The sequence below is a fragment of the Balearica regulorum genome, chromosome 5 (genome assembly GCF_011004875.1).
Source record: "Balearica regulorum gibbericeps isolate bBalReg1 chromosome 5, bBalReg1.pri, whole genome shotgun sequence".
NCBI lineage: Eukaryota > Metazoa > Chordata > Aves > Gruiformes > Gruidae > Balearica > Balearica regulorum.
The window spans coordinates 26,569,509-26,592,775 of record NC_046188.1 but is presented as its reverse complement, the minus strand read 5'-3'; the positions used below and the strand labels follow the sequence as shown (position 1 = coordinate 26,592,775).

At 46.3% G+C, this 23,267-nt stretch overlaps 2 protein-coding genes across 2 annotated transcripts in view; both read left to right on the top strand.

The window, feature by feature from the left end:
- The window catches only part of NPC2 (NPC intracellular cholesterol transporter 2), a 215,457-nt gene that overhangs the window by 54,262 nt on the left and 137,928 nt on the right, over positions 1-23,267 (top strand). The window lies entirely within an intron of this gene.
- The window catches only part of FCF1 (FCF1 rRNA-processing protein), a 290,016-nt gene continuing 267,123 nt past the window's right edge, over positions 375-23,267 (top strand). The window contains exon 1 of the mRNA XM_075753922.1: positions 375-379. Coding sequence (XP_075610037.1) covers positions 378-379 — 2 coding nt within the window. The 5' untranslated portion in view covers positions 375-377. The remainder of the gene's footprint in view (positions 380-23,267) is intronic.

Below are 23,267 nucleotides of genomic sequence, written 5' to 3'. Positions count from 1 at the left end.
ATCTCGGCTCGTCAGAGCTGCCCTTTGATGGGACACAATCTACACAAACGATTGTGCTAAATCTTCTAATCTACGTCCTCATTATTACATCCCTTCTTACGCATGTAAATCAGGGACAAACTCATTTTAATATGTAGATAGATTATGGAAGGAAAGGGGAGGGGATTGGAGGGGAAAGGAGCTGCTGGTTGTGTCTGCGCCTGCCGGTTTGGAGGGGTGTTAATGAGGAGCGAAGGGAGGGGACCTGTCTGCATAGAGCCCCCAGGATACCAGGAGAAGGAGGAAGAGGAGGACCTGTTGCCAGGGCAAAAGAGGGTGTATAAAGGGGCAAGGACACCAGCGCTGGGACGCTGGAGAAGACACGGGTGTGCGGCAGCATTGGCAGGGTGATGTGATGGGGCGCTGAGGAGGACCTCACCCTGGCATCCCCCCAAGCCCTCTGCCCATGCACTCAGCCCCTGGCTTTGTCAAGGCAGGATGCTGGAGGAGGGCTTGGTGAGGTACAGGAGGGCTTGGTAGTGGCATTAGCGAGAGGTGACAAGGCCACACTGCAGAGGCATGCCAGGGCCTTGGCATTGTCCCTGGGTGCCTTGGAGTGCAGGACCTCCTTGCAACACAGCGCTGTGGTCTCCTCAACCCACCCACTCCTGGCATTGTCAGTCAAACCAGCATCACCCAGGTTGGAGTACCAGGCTAACACCTCAGGCTGCAGAATTCAAGGACGCAGCCTACACTGCCTTCAAACAAATGTCATTAGAGCTATGGTTATTGTCTTTAATAATGTTCAAAATAGTTGCTTTTACAACAAACACGACTGCGGGAAGAAGAGCTCTCTGGCGTTTCCCTGCCTCTGGCATCTTCTAATCCAATTGCCAACCTGCAACCTGCCCCTTAACCTTCTCCTTCCATTGAAACGAGGTGGGAGAACAAGCAAGGTTGTGCAGCACCAGCCTTATTTGTCTGAGCTGCCTCGTCCTCCTCTGCTCCAGGAGAGGCAGCCTCCTGGTAAACTAGGAAAAAATATTTTTAAAACAACCTGGTTAGTTCACAAATTCCCCATTGACCTCACACCCATGAAGGAAGGATGCAGAAGATAAGGAGTAGGTTGGAGCACAAAAGGTGAGTATAGAAGAACAGCAGAGGCATGCAGGAACATAATCAAAAAGGCCAAGCATAAAATAAGTTTGCAAGTAGCCGGATAATCAAAGAGAACAAGAAATCGTTCTGTAAATTCATTAGTAGCAAAAGGAAGACTAAGCAAAATATTGGTTCACTGCTCAACAGGGAGTGAAAATTACTGACAAAGGATAATATTAGAGAAACTAATAGCAATGATAAAGAGGTAAGATCCTGGCAAGGAAAGAATATGGTAGAGGTAACATTAGATGAGTTAGATGCGTTCAGATTTATTGGGTGTAATGAGCTTCATTGTAGAAGCCATTGTAGATTTGGCTACAGCAGTCTCAGAGTCAGTAGTGGCTGTCTTCCAGAACCTGTAGAGATGTGGTGGAGTACAGGAAAACCACAGGCATCACTCTTTAAAAAGTGAAGGAGAGGGTGATGGGTAATTATGGACCAATCAGCTTAATTCCCATGCCCATTAAAATTCTGGCATAAATCACCAAGTTATCTCTAAAGATCAAAGGCAAAACGAGACAATCAATTGCATTCAGCATGGATTTGTCAAGGATTGGTCCCATCCAGTCAATCTAATTTCTTGCTGTCACAAGGCAACAGATCTTGTAGATAAGGAAGGAACACAAGATGTTGTGTATCTTTATTTCAATAAGTTTGTTTAGGCTCTATTTCTTGCGAGTAAACTAGGGAAATATAAATTAGCAAAACCCACTCTTAGATGGATACAAAATTAGTTTTAAAACTGTGCTCAGCAAGTAGTCCTCAGTGGTTTACTATCAAAATAAAGGATGTATTGAGAATAGCTCCACAAAGATCTGTTCTGGGTCTGGTTCTGCTCAGTGATTTAATTAACAACATGGATGACAGAAGAGAGAGCAGGCACATCAGGAAGACACAGACCGGGAAGGCACTTTAAGTACACTGGAGGACAGACTTAGCATTCAAAATCATCTTGGTAAATTGGGAAAGTGGTTGAAAAAACATAGATGAAAGTCGGTAAGAAACCATGCAAAGAATGTCGGTGATGCAGAAAAAAATGAAATGCAAAAACAGGGGTTAGGAAACAACTTGTTAGGCAGCAATTCTTCCAAAAAAGCACTAGGGGTTAGAATGGATTACAAACCCTGTCAAAAATAGTATGCTGTTGCAAAAAATCAAATGTCTTACTGTGAGGAATAAATAAGACTGCAGCTGTCGAGACCTGTGGAAATTTTCTTTCCTTCTAATCAGCATTGGTGAGACTTCTGTTGGTGTTTTGCCTTTCTATGTGGACCCATTGGAGGGTGTCTAAAGGAGGGCAACAAGAATGATCACGTCCTGCAAGGAAAACATTAAAGAAATGGTGTTGTGTAACTTGAAGAGGGAAGTCTGAGAGAGGATAAGAGACAATCCCCAGGCACAGAAGTTCAAAAGGGTGAGGGAAAAAATGTGTCCTCTTTGCCCACGGCAGGTAGGTAAGTCCATAGGAGATTGTAGCAAGAAAGATCTGTGTTAGACATTAGGAGAAAAAAAAAAAAATGAGGAGAGACAGACTGAGAGGGAGACTCTGGAAGAGATTCCTTAGGTACTTGTCCATCTGCCAAGAATGAGACAGGTATAGCTGGTCACACCACAAGGCAGAGAGGAGGAAAAGACAGCCCCTCCAGGTCCCTTCCAGTCCTAGTTTTCTAGGAGTCCATGTCCTCATTTCTGCCAGCCACCATCTAACCTTCAGCAATATTGGAGGCAGAAGTACACAGAGAGTGATCAGGCATAAGAAAGGGCTACTGGTTCATTGAACACATCACTGCTCTCCTCAGTGACACCCCAGCGTATATGTACTAACCAAGAATGATGAGAGGATGAAGATCTGAGAGATGACCAGACCCTTGAGGTGAACAAAGCGTTAGCCGCTACTGTCTTCTGGGATCTTGCTAAAAGAAAAGGGCAGGGGCATGCCATCAAGATCACTGCCATGCCAGCCCATGACTGAACGCTGCTGCTAGAGTTAAAACAGTGGTGTGAGCATCTACCTCCCTATCACCACCAGGTAACCAACCTGACTGTTGGTACTGCTCCTCCCTGCTAGGAAATGTAAATCAAGCATTGGCTTTGAAGACTTACTGTCTATATGCCTTAATAGAGGTATCTATTTCTGCAACATCTCCTTGGGTAAATCTTGGGAGGTTGGAAATGTATCAGGCTGGAATGAGTATCCTCATTCTCATCCTCAAGTAATGGAGTATCCTCATCCTCAAGTAATGGAGTTTCAAGTAAAGGGTGGAAATTTTTTCCTTGCCTCTTTCTCTTGCCAGCTATGTTCACTCTGTCCTCTGTCACCTTCTTTCCTTGGCCCCATGCATTCCTGTTCCACACACTCTTGCCCGTCTGAGGAGCATGAAGCCTTTTGTGCTTTCTTTCGGGATGAGACAGACCTCAGGAAGGATCATGGTCACTTGGCCAGATCAATAGATCTGGGATTAAAGGTGGACATATTCCCAGTCTCCATCTTTCTTCAGGTCACCGTGAGCAGCTCACTGTTGTACCAATTCTCATGTTGCATTGTCTGCCAAGCCAGGGTATTAGCTCTGGTCTTCAAAGCTTGCTCAGAGTCAATTATGTCTGAGTCTGCATTTTCATCACGGCCCACCTGTTCCTTTGGGAAAACGCAGTTGACTAAGTCCATGATGAAGTGAGTGAAACTGGAGATGAAATGGAGATAAATGTCAAGGAGGTTTGGCTACAGAATAAGTTTGTGGAGGAAATGCACTACTCCAAACTAGATACATTTAGGACACACAGCAACACTCCCTTTCTTAAGAAGCTTTTCCACTATAACAGAAAAGAGGGCTTAATATTATAAAATACTATTAAAACAAAAAATTACAATATTTTCTTCCTAACAGACTCTGTTAGCAGTTGCCAAAATAGTTTAATGGTCACAAGGGAAAATGGTCTGAGACCCTAAGAAATTCAGCAGCCCCTAGTATGCAGTACCGGGAAAGACACAGAGTGGACAGAAGATTGCAGGAAAACATGTCAAAAAGGTTAGTTGTGGGAGTGAGGAGCGTTGGGACATGATGTGGTATATGATGTAGGAGTTTGCTGCAATGCAGATGCCTTCATCAGGACCCGTCAGAGACAAGCGTACAGGATGCAAGGGGTCAACAGTGCTGCACAGCTCCTGTGTCTGGCATTGGTGGCCACCACCAGTAAAAGGACAAGCCTGTGAGTGTAAAAACACCTAATCTATTAAATGTCTCCCATGACAGAGCTCCCACAGTCCTACCAGTTACTCTGAGGAAATGTCTGCAGTCTGATGTCATCCCCTCTCTGTGCTCACCTTGATCCTGTGCGTAGGTGATCTGCATTTCACTTGGTGACTACCACTCCTGTTCCTGGTACTAACCCAAAATCTTTAGTCTTCCTCATCAGATTTTGTACCCTTCTGGTAGCTGAGGGATTGCTACCCCCCTCCCCTTAGTTACCACTTAAACAAGTCAGGCACATCTATGCATGGCTCATGGACCAAAACCACAAGTTCCCAGTAATGTTCTTCCCTCTCCTCTAGACTCTGTTCAGTTTGTCAGTATTTCCTTAAAAAACAAATGCACAAAACTGCACAGCAAATTTGAGTCTTAACCTTACAGCAACAGAGTATTAACGGGCTGCTCCACAATGTCATGCTTCTGAATGTGGAGCTGTCTCAATCCTTTCTAGAGCCTTGTCATATTGCACGTGTACATTGGTATTACACCAAACTATTATTTTTAGCCATTCTGATTGTCCATCTGTCTGTCTCTCAGGTGTATTTTTGGCTCTGGGATTTTCCCCCTATGACAATTTTCCAAGTTGACTCCCACCTACGTTCTCTTCACTGCTGCGTTCTGCTTCTCTCCCCGTGATGGGCACAAATTCTTCCAACTCAGTATCATCTGCAAATGGCATTAATATGCAGCTTGGTCTGCTTTCTCCATCATTTATGAAGATTTGAAGAAGGGCAGATTTAAACTCTCCTTGCTGGAGAACTGTCCCAGCCTGACAATTACACTCAGAGCCTATTCGTTACAGTCATCTGGCTACATTCTCATTCTCATTGATAACTTCTATCTGAAAATTCACAATAATTTTCCCAGTGGCAATTTCGCGTTTTGCTAATTAGAACCTCAAGAGACCTGAAAAGGGATTATTTTTTTTTTTAATCAGTGAAATGAACCACAGAACTGAACAAAGCCCAGTATATTTCTGACACCAGGCAAGGAGGTCACTTGAACCAGTTTCATTTCATTTGGATTGTGTCCTTGGCAATTCAACCTGAATTTATTTTGACAAACAAATCTTGTGAGTAGTTTTCCCACACGTTGAATGCATCTGTGGTGTTCCCTTCCCCTAACAGTTCCATAATGCTAAGACAATTCAGTATGCACAGCAAAATTCCTCCTGTTATGATAGAGTGATAGAAATTAGATTTTTGCCATAGCAATTGAGTCTAGCATTCTTTCCTCCTTTGGAAGATAAATTTATCTATCATGCTTCTTTCTTCAGCACCTAGCTCTGTGGCATCCAAATGTAGCAGAAAAATAATACAACCACAGCACAGAACAAGAACTTCTTTTTAATCTTCACCCTTGCTCTGGGGCAGAGGAATATGCATTCGTGCTGTTCCATTACTACAAAAGCAGAATAATATCTTGTCTCCCTTAGAGTGGGATCCATCTCACCTAACTTTCATTGCCTACACCTAAGCTAGTCATGGGCTACTTTTGTAGTCAGTATCAATCTTGTCAATGAAGTCAATGGAGATGCAATTCCTCTAATCCAGTGTAGACAACTATTTCAAGATAAGATGAACTGTGCCTGGGCTCTATTGAGCTTATGGACCAGAGCCCTCTGGCTAGAATGGAAATGTGCTCAATGTAGACTCCATACACTGTAGGCATTCATGCTGGGTCTGATGAATCCCATTGCCACATTGTGTTCTCTCTCTGGACATTGTTTGACTCCAGATATCCATTTGCTTGTTCTGATTGTCCCCATATAGATGGCAATAAGCAGGAATTTTGGGGAATTTTTTTTCCTATTGCTGCTAACACAATGCTTTAGTTCAGATCCTCTGTGGTGCTCGACTTATTGCCTTTGATCATGAAAGCTCTCTTTGAAGGCTACCTACATATGCTTGTCCTGATTCACAAATTCAGTGTTTGGGATGAGCAATGAGGGATTTGACCATGTCTATCAAAGAGCGCAGAGGCATTTTTGAGGAGTAAGAAATAGTCCCTGGGGTTAAGATCGGGCCTGCACAAAGTACTAGGCTTGGCACCTGACTAGCGTTCATCCACCCAGCAGTGCTGGTGGTAGGTTGCTGGCTGTTGAGATATTTTAATTTTGCAAGATAGCAGCCCCTGGTCACAGGGAAAAGATACTCAGTCGCTCGTGAAGCCTGGCGTGCCCGTGACTGAGCCAATCCTGCTCTGTCCCTCGGCCCTGGCTCAGGGCACCCAGCTCCTCCAAGCGGGCTGAGCTGGGAGCTCACTCCCCAGGAGAGACCATCACCGCCCAGGGCCTTTCCCCAGGCTGCTCGGCTCCACCCAGGATAACTGGGGTGGGGTAGCTCCCACGCTGCTGCCCACGGATGGGTCAGTGCAGCACTGGGGCATTGCACTGTAAATTGGGGTGGTGAAAAGATCTGGGTTAGAAACAACCTCTTCCTGGGAGGCAAGGGGCATCTTCAGGCATCGATTTGGCCAGTGTCTTCAGCCCTGGGAGAAATAATGTTCAATACAGGTTGGTCCCTTGGGTCAAGTGAGATGGCTCGGGCTCAATGCCCTCTTGTACGTGTGTTAATATCCAGCACACAATACCCAAATATCCCCAGCATCCCCCTTCCCACCTGAGTCCTCCCAGGGAGCAAGGGCAGCTTTTGGAGACTCCTCATTAGGTCACCGGCCTTGGGAGCCGAAATCTCCCCTCCCCCACCTCTGTACACAACTGTTCCTCATTTACATAAATTATCTCTATTCAATTATCTGTCCAGATGTCCAAATTGTGCCACCAATGATCTGTGAATGAATTAAAAATGGAATATAATTTAATAATAACTGATTAGAAGGAGATTAGTTGTTATATAAAAAGGAAAAACCAAGAGATAGCTAGTTGCCCTTAATCCGAGCCAATCCACAGTAATTATAGAAATACAGTCTCGCTTGCTCGTCTTCCCCATTTCTCTTCTTCTCCCCCCCCCCCCCATTTTTTCTCTTTCTCCTTTTCCCTTTTCTCTCTGTCCTTGCTTTCCTCTCTCTTTCTCTCCCCTCTCCTTTCTTTTTCATTTCTTGGTCTCTGTCCCTCCTGTGCCTTCTCTCCACTTTCTCCTCCTGATTATACATACCTACGTCAACAGAGTCAAAGTCCCTCCGGCTGCTGGTACACCCGTGTAGCTGGGGATGTTCTGGCAGGTCCGACCAGCAAGAGCTTTCGGCTGCATTAACGTCCTGTCTTTCAAGCCATGTTAATGATGTGTCTTTATACTCTCACTTTTTTCTTAGACAATTCTGGAATTGCTGCCTTTTCCCTGGGTTCCTAAGCCAGACTCTTTTCAGGTTTCCCTCTCCATGTCTTTCAGAGTCATGCAGAGCAATTTCTACATTGTGCTGGATGTAATAAAATCAGAAGCAGCACAGAGGCTCTGGCTCCTCCTCTTGCACCTGGAAGAACCAGCAGCAAGTCCCCGAGCCCCCAGGGTGTTTCCCCCTGGAGAAGCATGCCCAGACTTTTCCAGGAAACTTGTCATGGATTTATTTTTTTCAGTGATATTTTCTCCTCACCCCAGCATACAGCCACAATACCCCAGGTTCAGGTTGAAAGAGAGAGTGCAGCACTTGTCTGGGTATTGGAGGCAGAAAAAAATGGAGGAAAAAATACAGCACCCTGCTACCTGAATGCTCTGTGGGGGTCTTTTGGTCTCCTCCACTGTCCCCCACCTTGTCTAACAGAGCTCCCTCCCTCCCAGCTGCAATCCAGGTACGTCAGCTGGGACTCCTGGCACAAACCTCCATCACTCACTGTGATTTGCAATGGGACAAAGCTGAATAACTAGACTATTGTTAGTTTATTTTTTCTTCTCTTGTAAATTAGAAGAAGGGAAAAAAAAATCATTTGCAGATGTTCCCTGCTGAGCTGGAGCAGACTGTTTATTTCAGGTAATTTCATAACATGATTTGGAAACGTAAGTCAAATTTACCCCCTAGTTCAACATGGAGATTTTCAGATGTGGGCAGTGACGATTAGGGATATGACTCAGACAAAAATGAAGCTGAAAAGCCAAATGTATTCAGTATCACAGACTCATCTACCTGAACTAAGGTACTAGATATTTAAAATCTTCAATGTCTTAGCTTACTATGTGAATCCTGCCTTCCCTGCCACCCTGTTTCTGAGTTAAAAGCTCTGCTCCTCCTTCAGACATCACCCTTAAGAGCACACTGCTCACAGAAGCAGGTCCACCTTTCCCTCTTCTATTCACTAGGCCATTTGTAGTCCATACCCCTTCCCCCAAAACTAGTCCATAAATGGCTGCTCCATCTCTCAGGGACAGCTGCAGTGTTTGAAAAGTCCACTGAGCCAGCTCCTGTGTTCCTCCAGCATGAATTTAAACCCACACTCGCAGACCATACTGAGATCTATCCTGTATCACTGACATTGGTGAGACCAGATCGGGCTCAGCACTTGTGCAGGAATTTGAGGCTGAGATCTTGTCTCTGCTGCAGAGAGGTCTGAGTTAACAGGGACAGGAGAAGGACAAAGCATGGCTCACGCTCCAAAGGTTTCAGGTGCAGCAGTGTTGTGCACAAAATTATTTGCATACAATATTATTCACAAACATCTATTTGAATCTAGACTTTTCTGCTGTGTTCATTACCGTGGCATCTGAGCATCCTATGAATGTAATTCAGTACAAATCATTTGGTATAAATAACACTTTGTAGGGTAAGGAGAAATAAAACCAAATCTTAAAAAAAACCTCCCCACATGCCTCCCTTCTTCCTGGGCTCAACTTCACTCCTGATTTCTCTACCTCCTCCCTGCCAGCAACACAGGGGGATGGGGAATGGGGGTTGTGGTCAGTTCATCACACGTTGTCTCTGCTTCTCCTTCATCTTCACATTCTTCCCGTGCTCCAGTGTGGGGTCCCTCCCACAGGAGACAGTCCTCCACCAACCAACATCAGTCCTTCTCACAGGCTGCAGTTCTTCACCAACTGCTCCAGCGTCGGTCCCTTCCACGGGGTGCAGTCCTTCAGGAACAGACTGCTCCAGTCTGGGTCCCCCACAGGGTCACAAGTCCTGCCAGCAAACCTGCTCCAGCGTGGGCTCCTCTCTCCATGAGGCCACAGGTCCTGCCAGAAGCCTGCTGCAGCATGGGCTTCCCATGGGGTCACAGCCTCCTTCAGGCATCCACCTGCTCCGACGTGGGGTCCTCCACGGGCTGCAGGTGGAATCGCTACACCCGCTCATCCTCCCTCCATGGCCTGCAGCGGGACAGCCTGCTTCACCATGGTCTTCTCCAGAGGCTGCAGGGGAATCTCTGCTCCGTCACCTGGAGCACCTCCTCCTCTTCCTCTTTCTTCACTGACCTGGGTGTCTGCAGAACTGTTCCTCTCACATCTCACACCTCTCTCTGGCTGCAGTTTGTTGCCCAGTTGTTGGTTTTTTTCCCCTTCTTCACTCTGTTATCCCAGAGGCACTACCACCATCACTGATGGGCTCAGCCTTGGCCAGCGGTGGGTCCATCTTGGAGCCGGCTGGTGTTGGCTCTGTCAGACATGGGGGAAGCTTCTTCTAGCAATGTCTCTCAGAAGCCACCCCTGTAGCCCCCCTCTACCAAAACCTTGCTACACAAACCCAATACAGTAATAGAAATAAATTACTACAAAATGTGTAAAGTTTTGACTACCCTGTCATTCATACCCTTTCATTAGTACAAATGTAAATGTGAAGATTTACTGTGTCATTCGAGTAACATGCAGTCTGGGTCAATTATCTTGCTATTTTTCCTGTGGAAAGCCCACCCTGCCTTTCAAAAATATTTACAAAGGTTTATTCTGGTGAGCTAGCCTGTGTAAATGTTGGAAGCATGGGGCCCATATTTATTCCCTGGTTTAGCTGATAACTCCAGAGTGGACTGTCAGTTCCAAAGGAAGCTGATCAAGATCTTGTTAAGGTGACGTGTGTCCTTTACAGGTCACTGCAAACAAAATAATTAATTAGTTGCAATTTCTGTGTTGTTGTCAAATTTTACTATGTTTCCTTGCATCTCCTTGTATTTGTGGTTTTTCACAAAGACCTCTAAGAATCAAGAGATTACAAGAAAATTTCAGCTTTTATTAAAAAGTGTCTCTACCACCACTGCTGCAAAAGGTTTGATAATACCAACCGGAGCCATTCTAATGCTCAAAAAAAAAAAAAAAAAAAGCTTAATACATTACTTAAAGCCTCCCATAATTTTCATATATATATATATATATATTTTTTTAATGGACTTAATTCAGAAACTTTGGACTCTTGGGCTTTTGCAGTGAGTATTTTTACATTTTGATTGTTAAAATGTTAGCGCTCTGTGGCTAGAATACATGTTCATCAGACTTTGAAGGATATTATTTACATATGATTTGGCTTTGATAGTCTTAACTTTTTGAGTAATATTTTACTCACAAGTAGTTCCATTGGCTTCTATGAGTATTATTCAATATGATAATATGAGGAGAGGTAGCAAATCTGTCCCTTAGGTTAATGCAACACAAGCCATAATTACTGAAGGTATGTTAATGCTTTATGTTTTGAAAAAAGTGTTTTGTTCTGTTTTATAAATCCATCTCTGAAGCCCACATGAAAGTATTCTGCACCTTGGTATTTCTGTTGCAAAGATTCAAATTTAAAGGGATTACTGAAATGTTTCTCTACCGTTAATTTTCCCAGGTTTAGATTTATGTTAGAGGATGTGTGAACTGGAAGCATAATCAAACCCTTAACACGTTACCTTTTCATTCTCCTTTTTTTTGCATTGTTTCCATCAGGGTTTTGGAATGTGCTTTTCTAATGGTTATTAACCTCTGGAGGAACCTCAGTTTGAAGCTATTTTTGCTGATGGTTGTTATGGAGGTTTTCAGGAAAGGATGCTCATTTACAACAAATCTAAGAACATATTGCAATGTCCTGAGCAACATTTAGCTTTATTTTTTAGTGTAGGTCTTGTTTGGAGTCTGAAGACGAAGGGCAGTGCCATGGCATGAGCAGAGGGACCAGAAGCACTGCAGTCCAGTCTCACCGTAACTTTGTCAGAAGACAATAGCCTTTAGCATGCCAAAGCCAGGTGACTTCTCTGGGCCACCCAATGTGCAGGACCTTCTCTGGCTGATCACCATGCACACCATCCAGGAGAAGTAGTGGTGCCATCCTGCACCATTGGCTTTGCCCATCCTCAGCCCTGAGGAGCAAGCACTGTTTTCCTTCCAGGGCCTCCAAACACCCGAGCTCAGGTCCAAGTACTTCCTTGCCTCTTTAACCCATTCCCATCTAGCAAATGTGCCTATGTCCTGGCTCGTTCCCTTTGGCTCCACCTCTGCCTCACAAACCAAACCTCTGGCCAGCTTTGCCTGTGCTCCACCACACCAGAGAGCTGCCGCACCATAGCAGTAGCACTGACAGAGGCTTCCCCCACCCCAGACTGTCAAAATGCTCTTTTAAGTCTTCTAGGTTGGGTTATAAAGAGCCTGGAGAGTGAGACTGTGGTGTTTTCAGAAAGCCATGTTGACCTGAAGGTGTGGGCTGTCATGCAGTGCTGTTGCAGTGGTGCTGCTCAGCTCCACTCAAGGATGAAGGCAGAGATGTGTTGCTAAATAGAAGCTATTTTCAACCAGAATGGGACATGTTTTCCAACAGAATGGGATGCACGTTGGAAGATATTATGCAAGGATGTACGATGAGAAAGAGGCCTGGGAATGTTCATAAACCGTGGATCTATCCCAAGCAACCCAAAGTTGTGATAGACAGATATCCCAGCTGCTAATACAGAGTCCGAGGAAACAAAAGGGCACCCTGGGCTCATTTTGCCATCTCGGTCCTTTGGGTCACCAAGGGGGGAGCAGAGGGCTGACGGGACTCCAGTGATTCAAACCAAAGTGGTGCCATGGACTGAGCACCCGTTTGCAGCTGGAGGGTGCTGGGGGGCTCCTGCACCAGATCATCTTCCCATCCCATTTCATCCGCAAGGACACCAAGTTGCGTCTCCTGAGACCCTTGCTCAACGCAAAGTGCAGCAATGGCGGCGACTGGGATCTTCACATCCAGAGTGCACTCTGGATCCAAAAGCCATGTCCAATGTAGACAGACTCATTAGTCACCAAGTCTGACCTGTGCCAAGGCTGTTAGCGCTGTCTGTGCTGGAGAACATATTTTAGAAGGTCTAAGTGGGAAAGACCATCCCTCAGGGAAACTGTTTTAACGCCGGAATATTAGAGGTGGTCGTAAACTAGGTTTTCTCATACTGTGGGAAATTCTAACATTTTAAAGTACTTTCATTCCATGGATAATTAATGTTGTAATTTTAAAATGCTGTTTTGTAACTTCATTTGTTTCTTTTTTTCCTTTTTTTTTTTTTTCCCCCTACTAGTCTTACAGGTCAGCAGCAACAGCTGACAGCAAGCACTGCCTGCAGTATACACACACCTATTACTGGCAACACACCGTGACTGACAACGGAGATAGTGATTCGTATTTCATATTTTAAAATCATTAAGGTCATCAGAAACTTCATGGCACATGAAATATTTCACACTTTTGGCAGCACGAAGATTCTCCACTGTGTTATAATGAGAGCATCTTCCATCAATTTAGAATTCACTCAGTACTAGGTAGCAAATGTACTTAACAGTTTGAAAATTAAAATGAAAATAGATTTCAACGATTTTTCATGATATAATGTGTTAACAGTACAATAATATAAAATGAAAATGCATAAATTAACATGAGAAAATACATTTCAGAACAATTTTCTAAAACAAACCACTTCAAAATATATTTCTGTAGGAATTTCTTTAAGCAACTATCTATTTTTTCTGTCAAACCCCCAAACATTTCCATCAAAACAGTTTTTTTTTCCAACAAGAAGCTCTTTTTAAAAAGTCTCACCTACTCTATTAATTATCCTCACTGTTAAAAGTCCAGGTCTTATATTAATACTTATATTTAATTAAATTAATTAAATAAATTATGAATTAGTTAGCTTGACCTTCCAGTGCTGAATCCTGTTATGCCTTTGTCTAATAAATTAAAGAACCTTCCACCCTCTGAAAACATCTCTCCTAACTACTTACAGAGGGTGACCAAGCCACTTCCTATTTTGCTCCCTAGCAAAGCTGAATAGATTGAGCTTCTTAATTCTCCCTGTATGGCAGGTTTTCTAGCTCATAGGTTGTTCCTGAAGCTCTCATCTGAATAATGTCCAGTTCTTGGCTGTTATTTTTGGAAGTGCAGGCAGCAGAAGTGGACACAATATGAATCTGTTATGGTCTCGGGATGCCTAGACCATCCCCGTCCTGTTAGGTAATATTTTCTTGCCGATACATCCAAAAATTGCGTAGCTCCGACAGAGCAGATTACACCAAAAATCCATGTTTAGTTTTTATTATCTGTCACATCTCCTCCATCCTCCTCAGAGCCACTGCTTCCCATGACAGCATCCCCCATCCTGTGACCTTCATTTTCTGTTCTGAGATATATGATCTTGCATTTGGCTATATTAAAATCACATATTGTTCAAATGAGCAGAGTCTGCCAAGTGATCCAGATTGCTTGGTATAACTGACCTGCTCCCATCATTATTTATCACTCCACCAATTTTTATGTCAAGTAGGAATCATTACCAGCATTGATTTCGTATTTTCTTCCGAGTCGCTACAAAGATATTACACAGTATGGACCGAGAACTGATCTCCAGGCAACCCATCTTCAAAACTTCTCCACCGGCAGATGATTCGCTGCTGAATTTTTCAGAACCACTAATTAGTCAGCTTTTAATTCATTTAACGTGCATAATTCCGATTTCACCTCAAGCTAATTTTTTACCAAGAAGGTCACGGGTTGCCAAGCAAAGTGCTAACCCGACACTTAAACGTGCTGTGACAACCCCACACCGCTTTATTTCTCCCTCTCCCGGAAAACAAGCTGCACTCAAAATAATGTTCCCCTTCGGGCACTCATCCCCCGGGATTTTTGGGATTGTGGATTTGGGCACCTTCACGCCCCCCGTGCGAAGCGGCACCGCAGCAGCCTGGAGCCTGTCCGGCTCCACCGGGGCTCGCCCGTGGGCTGCCCCCGCGGGAAGGCTCTGCTGCCGGTGGCATCCTGCCCCGGGGGAACCGGGGGGTCCCCGTGCCTGGGATCCCTCCTCGGCCGACGCCGGAGCTGCTGCCTGTAATTAGCGGCATTAGCGGAAGGAAAGTTGCCTGCTCTGATCCCCCGTCCCGAGGCCACAAGGTCCCCGGGTGCCTCCAGCCCTCCAGCCCTCCACTCACCGCTCTACCACACGCCGGGGCGGCCGCCCCCTTCAGCCCCTTCCCTCCGCTCCCCGCCCTGCCCCGCCAGCCGGGGGAGGGCTCCCGGCTTGTATTTACCAGCAAATGATTAATTGTTGCTCGGCGCTGGCTGCTAATGCTGCTAATCCGGGCGGCTGCGTGTTCGGCCGCTCGCCCGGTGCCAGGCCCCGCGGGCGGAGGGGGCGGCAGGGCCGGGCCGGGGGCCGGGCTGCGCCCCCGGCTGTAATTACTCCCCAGACAAATCTCTGCAAACAGAGGAGCGGGGAAATCTCTGCCCATATTGCAAGGGGCTGCGGCCCCCACCCGCGGGATAATTTTGAGACTCAAATCCCAGCAAAGACCTGCTACAAATTGCTGCAAATTAAGCTGATTTTGCCCCGAATGAGGGATTTTCTGCTGCAGATCAGCCCTTCCCGGAGCTGATGAGGTGGGGATTAGAGAAGGGACTGAAATCAAAGGGACAGGATGGTGCGGGAGGGGGGAGCCCGAGAGGGGAGCCCCAGCAGTGAAAGTCCTGGAGCATTAACACTTATTGATTTCTACTTTGCTGACATTTTATTCTATTACCAAGTTTCCGATTAGCCTAAACTAGGATCCATGACAGCCAAAGCAGGGTGCGGAGCCCCGGGGGGCGAGGGGCGCCCGCTCTTTGGGTTTGCACGTGCCCAGCCCCGCAAGCATCTGCTCCCAGCAAATGCCACCTCCAAGGGGCTGCCCGGCTCCTGGCACTGGAGGGGCTGCGAGGCGAGCTGGGCCTGTGGCCCTGGTAGGGCTCTGAGCTCCTTTTGCTCACCAGAGATGCTGGTGATTTGGGGGGGGGGGGGGAAGGGAGCTATTTGGAAATTCTATCTCCTTCTAAAACCCCAAATCTTTAACATTACATGTGATGGGAAGAGACAGTTCACCGCCTTTTCAACATCCGTCTGTCTGTCCATCTCTCCATCCCTTCCTCTCTCCCTCCCCCCTCCCTCTGGATCCTCATTTCCATCTGTTTAAACGGCAACGGGAATGTATGTTGCAGGTATTTCAAATTGCACCATTAAAGATTTTATGTTGTGGATGTTAAAATTAAAAAGATATATGTGCAAATAGTCACTACGAATTTAATCAACTTGATTTAATACTAATAGGAAACAGCAAATGGAATTTATGACTCAAAAAGAAGTGAATTTTTTTAAATAAACACAAGTACTTTGTGCAAAACAGAAAAAAAAAAATCCCAATCTGAAGAGTTTATTAGAGTCTAATCCCCCAACAACAACCGAAACCGGGGCTGCCCACCCAATAATCCTGGCTGCCATTAAAATATTAAAGATAAATCTAATCGTCTCTTTATCCAAAATAAGCGACTTTTATGTGGAGAGAAAATGTCTAACCCTTTGGGAAGAGAATTACTCCTAATGCATCAAATGGAATTCAGTCAGGATGGCAAAACTAGGTTTAAAAGCAAATGAGATGGTAATAGAGATAAAGGCCAGTATAACAAATTAAAAACACTCATTTACATGAATTAAAATCCCTCCTAAAAGGGTTCTGAGTAAGGAGGCCACTGGACGGTCTTGGTCCTTCTTGGTACACAGAGGCTTCCACAGCCTCTCTGGACACAGGGGAAGGCAAGATGCGGGGCTGAGTACCTGCCGGGAAGAAGTTTTGCTCCTGACCCCACCTCCCAGATGTAGTTTTTATCCACATCTTACCATGGCCCTGCACTGCAACTCCAAACCCATGTGTGTCTAAGATTATACCAGCCCATGTCTTCCAAATAATTGCCTGTGGCCTCAGCATCTCTGCCCTGGCTGACGCCATGGGCCCGGGATGTCTCTGTTCCACCCACAATCTTCAGTTTGGATGCGGGATTCCCCCATGCTCCAGCACTTGTAACATGTTGTGGCAGCTCCCGGTGTAACCCTGTGCTCGTTCGAGGCATGGCAGGGTGCCCAGCTTGGGACCTGGGCGATGTCTGTCTATGGGAGCACCCTGTTGAGGAGGAGGGTCCCCATGGAGCTCACCCAGCTGGCCTCCCTGGGCAAAGTCATCTCTGGGACCTGGAAACCCAGCTTGCTGCACCCTGCAAGGAGGAGATGGACTCAGGGTGGTTACGTTGAGCACAGAAACCCTGAGCAGAGGTCTGGGAGCTGTGAGTTTCTTCTCCTTTCCTGCTACCTGAGCAGCTCAAGAGGAGTGGGGCAAGGCAGAGAGGAAACCTAGTCTCACTGCTGGGGCACGCTGCCTTCCCAAGCCCCCTGCCTGGACAGACCCAATGTCCCGGCCACAGCACCCCTGCCCACAGCTCCACACCCCATGCATGGGAAAGGAGCTCCCAGACATGACCCATGCTCTGGCCCTGCAGGAGGGGGCAGGACCCCATGGCAGGGGCATGGGCGTGGGCAAGGGCAGCACCGCAGCTGCTGGTGGGTGCAGTGGTGGGGGCTGCCGCAGCGCCCTGCCTCCTCGCACACGATCCCCATAAGCACCTGGTGCAGTGAGGAAGGTTGCAGCTAGTCCCACCACCTTGTTAGATCATTTTGAGATTGCGTGCCCCAGCTTTGGAACCCCCAACCTCGGCAGGCCCTCTAGTCCTTCCCCTAGCTCTAAGTGGGATCCACTATGCACAAACCAATCATTTGAGATGCTTGTGTAACCTGGCCCTAAACCTACCCAATGAATTTTCTCCAGGGATGATAGGCATCCTATCTTAATGCATGTCCTATAGAGGATAGGCATCCTGTCCTAATGCTCTCCTTACTGTTAGAGAGTTTCTCCTACTGTCTTGCTACAGACTAAGCCATCTCCCATAACTGTCCACTGTATCTACTATTCTCAGTAGATATAGCGGACAATTTTGGAAGTTCACCACTGCTACATTTATTAAAATGTATTTGAAGACTTGATGGTATCTCATTTCAGTCATCTTCTCTCTAGAGCAAAGAAATCTATGCTTTCTGGACATCTCATTATTTTTCTCTGGTCCCTCACCAATTAGTCCAGATCTGTCCTGAAGCTCAGTACCCAGAATGGATAGAGCAGGGTGCAACCTGGGCCATGGACTGACTAGAAATTTGCTTCAGATACTTGCCTTTATCTTGTGTATTGTCCCCAGTATGGACACTCACCTATGGGCAGAAGCTGGGTCTAGTAGTATTTTCCTATATATTTTCCTTAAAGTCTCCATGCCTTGGAACAAAACTAGATCTCCCTGGATCTCGCCCGCTCCCCTCCCACCCCCCACCCCCCTTTTCTTTAAATAAGGCAGACTATTTTGTCACCTTGTGATGGAAAGGACGTCAAATAGATTCCCAAATTTCCTCTTACAAAACAAGAAAAGGGAACACTTAACACAGTTAAAGGACAATGCATCTGAGAAAATCCTTTGGTGCAGTGCATAATTTACCTGTGGTACTTGTATGCCAAAACATTATTTAGAACTGACCAAGACATCCTCACTCAAAAATTAGTATGAGAATCAAATGGCAGATGAGGTGGCCAACAGTCACAATGGATCACGCAAATCTTTATAGACATTCGTGGCAGCTTCATTTAGGATGTCCAGGTCTAGCATCATTACTTTCCTATGCCACATTTTAGCTGGCTTTAAAATTATCTCTGCTGAACAGATTTTAGTCCACTTGCTTGTACGCTGGTATAGCCCATGTCTGGTCACTTTGTTACTTTCTAATGAATCAACACTCCAAACAGTAGAACAAAAATAAGCTCAGTTGCTCCGGAACAGTTAACTGTATGTCCAAGCTGTGGATCTGCCTTGGTATAAAATCACTTTTAGTAAGTGTCTTTCAAAAGGAGATAGAAACATTTATTCATTACATATTATTCTCTTCTATTTTAGGGGATGGGAAAGAGTGGCAAGGAACCTCTGGTGTTACTCCATCCAGCACTGCCCACTGCCAGAGAGAGGAGATGGGATCAGATGTGACGGGGCACTGACGTGCGGTACCCACTCCAGACTGGCCCAAAGGGTTAGAATTTTTCCCTCTGATCTACAGGTAACTGGGAATAGGTGATATATTCAGCTAGCAGAAAGCCTTGGTGTCCAGCCCTTACCCCTCAATAGCCCCATGCAGAAAAGATTTTGTCTAACCCCTTGCTCTGAGCAGGGCAGAGCTGCCCAATGTCTGAAGCTGAAAGATGCCAGAGGAAACATGTCATGAGTTGCTCTGTCCTCACCACAGAAAAACAGCAGGACGGAGGAACGGCCTCTGGTGTGGAGCGGTTGAGTCCTAGCAGCTGGATGCTCCATGTGGCGTGAATGGAGGTGTTCAACCACAGAAGAGAAACAACAGGAGGCATATGGATGCATCTGTGTCAGGAGAGAAGATGAGGTATAATGGAAAAAAAGCAAAATGCCAAAAGAAGTGCTACACAAAGTGAAGTCCTAGTTCTGTTAAGCGTCAATGACCAAGGTCCCGCTGACTTCAGTAGGAAGAGGATTTTAGCCAGGGGTTAAGTGATGCAGCTCAAAATACCAGGATAATTCAGAGCAGACAGAAGTGGAGAGGTCTGCTCAGGGCTGCAGTAACTCAGCCAGCAGCTGCCAGCTGAGAGCATTTAGCCATGGGCATGACAGGTGCCATAATCTCCTTGTCATCGTGTACTTTGTATCTCCAGTGATTATTTAGAAATCAATATATGGACATATAAAGAAAAAGATATGTTCAATGGGACACTGGAATAGAGACCAGAAGCTTCTTACATGTGAAGGGTTTTTTGTGGGGTTTTGGGTTTGGGTTTTTTTGTGTGTTTTTTTTTTAAGAAAGAACATATCTAACAGACAACACGAGCTCCACGGAGTCCAAGATTTTAGGGCCTGAAGGGAGCATTGCAACCTTCTAGCCTGAACTTTGACATAAAATAGGCTACAAAGCTTCACCAAATAATTTCTGCATCAGGCCAATAGCTTCTGGATGAGTTATAGATCATCTCTTAAAAAGAATTTCAGCCTTGATTTGAAGACTTTATGTGACAGAGAGAATCTACAACACCTCTGGGTAGGTAGCTCTAGTCACTCTTTGTGTCTCAGCAGCTTTTATTAATACAGCAAGTGTTTGTTCTTGTCATATTAGCATTATCATGTCCTATATCCATCCACAGTGCAACATATGGTGGAAGGATAATGTGAAAATGCCCAGTGTTGCGACTTCAGTAGATCACCAGTGCTTTCCAAAGTTAAAGAACACAGCTAAAATTAAAATGTACTGGGAGAGACTTTCATTCAAAGTATTTTTCCCCATATAGGATTTGAAATGAAATATGTGGGAGCTGCATGGACACAGGCGGGAGCTGTGTGGCCACTTCCACTAGGAGAACATGCAGAGGAGACCAAGACAAGTGAGGCTGTGCTGGAAGGACCCAAAAGCCATTGTGGAGGAGATGGAAGCGCACAGGGAGATCAGGTCTGTGACCTGATTAGTGTGAATCAACTGAAGTTTGTCTAGACAAAGGACAAGGCAGCTTTGAACCAGGCGCCGAAAGAAATTACACACAACACACGTAATAGAAATGGAGAAGTGACACTTCTTTGCAGACTGAGGGGGTGATGACAAACATTGCTTCTACTGGGATTCACGATGTCCACGGACAAAGAAGGAGGCTGGGAGAAAGTCAAGACTGGATGAAGAACTAGGTCAGCCCAATAGGTGTGCCCTGGATGAAGGACAGATTTGCAAACAGAAATGGGAGAAGTGGAAAAGTTCAGCATCAAGGGTAATGCAAATGGAAGAAGGCAAAGGATGAGCTGGATCAGGAAAATGTGAGAGGATCTGAGGTTGCTCCTCGGGAGTGCATCTGAGCCATTTAGCTGAGGAAAGCTCAAATAAAGCCAGAATTTCTTCTGGTTGAAAATGTTGCCAGAGATTAGTCACAGAGGTATTGAAATATAACTAAGTATTGAAATATAACTAAGTATTGAAATATAACTAAGTATTGAAATATAAGTTCAGTTTCCTAATTACAAAAGCTTGCAGAGAGGCAAAAAGGAATGAGAGAAGGCAGAAAGCAGACAGCCAGGCACTGAGTTTTGCAGCTCAGCAACCAGAGACTCACAAAGAACTTGGCAGAGGGGGACAGAGCTGTCCTCACAGCTCTGGAGGCATGGTCAGGAGAATGGAAGGCCCTCCAGCACCCCAGGAGAAACAGAAGTGAGGATATGCAGGGTACCATTGGGTGACATTCCACTACAAAGCCAGTGGGCAGGTGATGAAGTGTCCAGAGCAAAACAATGAAGACACCAGGAAAGTCCAGTATATATCTAGAAGGCCCTATGTCTATACCTCTACAGCCTGGCATTAACTTTGTATGAACTATAGAGCTTCAAATCACCAGTCAAGGATGCACAAAATTATAGAGGTGACAGATGCTGTAGAGTGGTCCTCAGGCTGATGGGCTTGCCAAGTTGGGCTCTGCGGCAGTACTGCTTGAGCTAGAAAATGTTGTCATACTTAAATAACCCACAGCCCTGTACCTGTCCTTGGGTAGGGAGCTAGGTCTGAAGGAAAAAGGGGAGGAAGGGTGGTGCACAAAGAGCGATGAGAACATGGGCTCAAGTTGAGAAGCAGCTCCTATGCATCTCTACACCCGGTGTGAGCCCTGGGCAGTTCTTTAGGCAGAGCCGCAGTGTGCACCTCCTCACACCGATGCTGGTACCAAACAGAGGTAGTTGTTTCAGAGGGCTTCAGACCTGGTGGTCTTGGTTCTGCAGCAGACTGCAGCTTTGGACCATGTAACCCATATAATGCAGAGCTGAATCAGAGATGTGTGGGGAGAAGCTGTTTCTGGAGAAATTTGAATCAGTTCCTGGAGAACTTGAGAATTAAAGGAATAATCAGAATAAAGTTCTGAATAATTTATTGGCAACCTGATAGCTTGAATTTTTACACTAACAGACCCAATCATGCTGAGGCAGGGTTTGTGTAACTCCAGGCTGAGTGCTGAAAAGGAAATTGCATACCATACCTGGGGAGCTCCAGAGGTGTGGGACAGAGGGTAAACCATGCATTAGCTAACACAGACAAGACATAGCCGAGGTCTGAGCTGGTAGGATGGCTTGTGGTGACCCTGTCAGGGCCCGTAGCGCAGCCTTCCTGCCTTCTAGGAGCGAAGCTGGCTGCTCAAGATCAGCTCACTGATACGGGCTGCTGTTAGGAAAGACCTGGAGGGACCCTCAGCAGGGGTTGCCCTCTCTTCTCCTTGGCAGCTGCTTTTAAGCCGAGGCTCTCATTCCTGGCTCCTGCCTGAGTTCCACTGCAGCCGTGCCTGTACCTGGCCATGCACCCCACTCATCACCCAGGTCCCCACTCAGGGACTTGACTTCCCAGCTTGAACTGGGATCTGCCTCATCTCCATCGACTTGTGTGATGATTTGGACAAGTGGCTGATCCTGGCTACTGCCCACAAACTGAACTGCTCTGCTTGCCTTGCTCAGGTACGGTGGGACGGAGCCCTGGCTGGGGGGATCCTGTCCCAATGGCTGTCTTATCGCACTTGGCTCCCAGCTCCCTGTCCCTTATGGAACACACGGCCACAGTAGTGCCCTGGCAGTCTTCATTCACTATTTCCATCGCTGTGGAGACATGAATTGCTTTGTAATCACTGCTGGGAATATCTGAAACACCAAGACTCAGATGGCCTCAGCAATACTGCCATTGAAGTGGAAGTGTCCTTGGTTTGCTCAGGAAAGGTGTGTTATTCAGCATCTGCAGCAGCCCCAGTCCTTTGGCAGGCCAAGATTCTAAACCAGGATTCCCAAAGTATGCAGGACATGGCCTGTGGGCAGTCCAAAAAACCTGTGGCCATCCCAGACAGGTCCCTCCAATTTCTGAGGCAGTTCCCAGCCTTCGCTGTGCCATCGTGCACCTGGCACTGCAGAGCCCAGGAGAGCCTTCGGAGGAAGACAGGAGCCATTGGGCCTGACGGACCACCCCAGAGGCCTGCAAAGCTGAGAACAGGAGGAACTGTGAAATGCTTCCCCTTGGAGCTGAGGTGGAAGATGAGCTTTTTGTGCTGATCTGGAGCTGCAGTCCCAGCCCCAGCTTGGTGTCCCACTGATTAACTGGCCACCATGAACAGACCTAAAGTCACTGTGGGCCATTTACAACTACCAAGGTACATGCTGTGGTGAAGCTGTTGCCTCAGCTAGAGTGAAACAGGGGATGCCTTAGGCTTTCTCTTAATTTAACGTCTTTGGTTGAGGTAGGGCTGGCAGGTACGAGGTCTGTGGTATCTTGCCCACAGGTGGTGAAAGGTGATCTCTGTTACTGAAGAACTGTGTGGCTCATGGGCAAGGGTATCCAGAGAGTCCAAGCAGCTATTTCACCACCTCTGATGGCATGAAGCCGGATGTTTCTCCAACATACAATGCTTCCACCTCTTCACTTGGAAGGGACACTGCTCGGTTTTAAGCCTTAGGTTTCCTCCGTGCATGCTTATTTCCCTGCTGACCACGTATTTATCTCAGAACACGGGATGAGCAAGAAAGCCGAGGATGCCGGCGTTTCCCTACACGGCTGTTTGGCGCATCTCTCCTCCGGGGCCGGTGCCCCGCTCCGTGCGC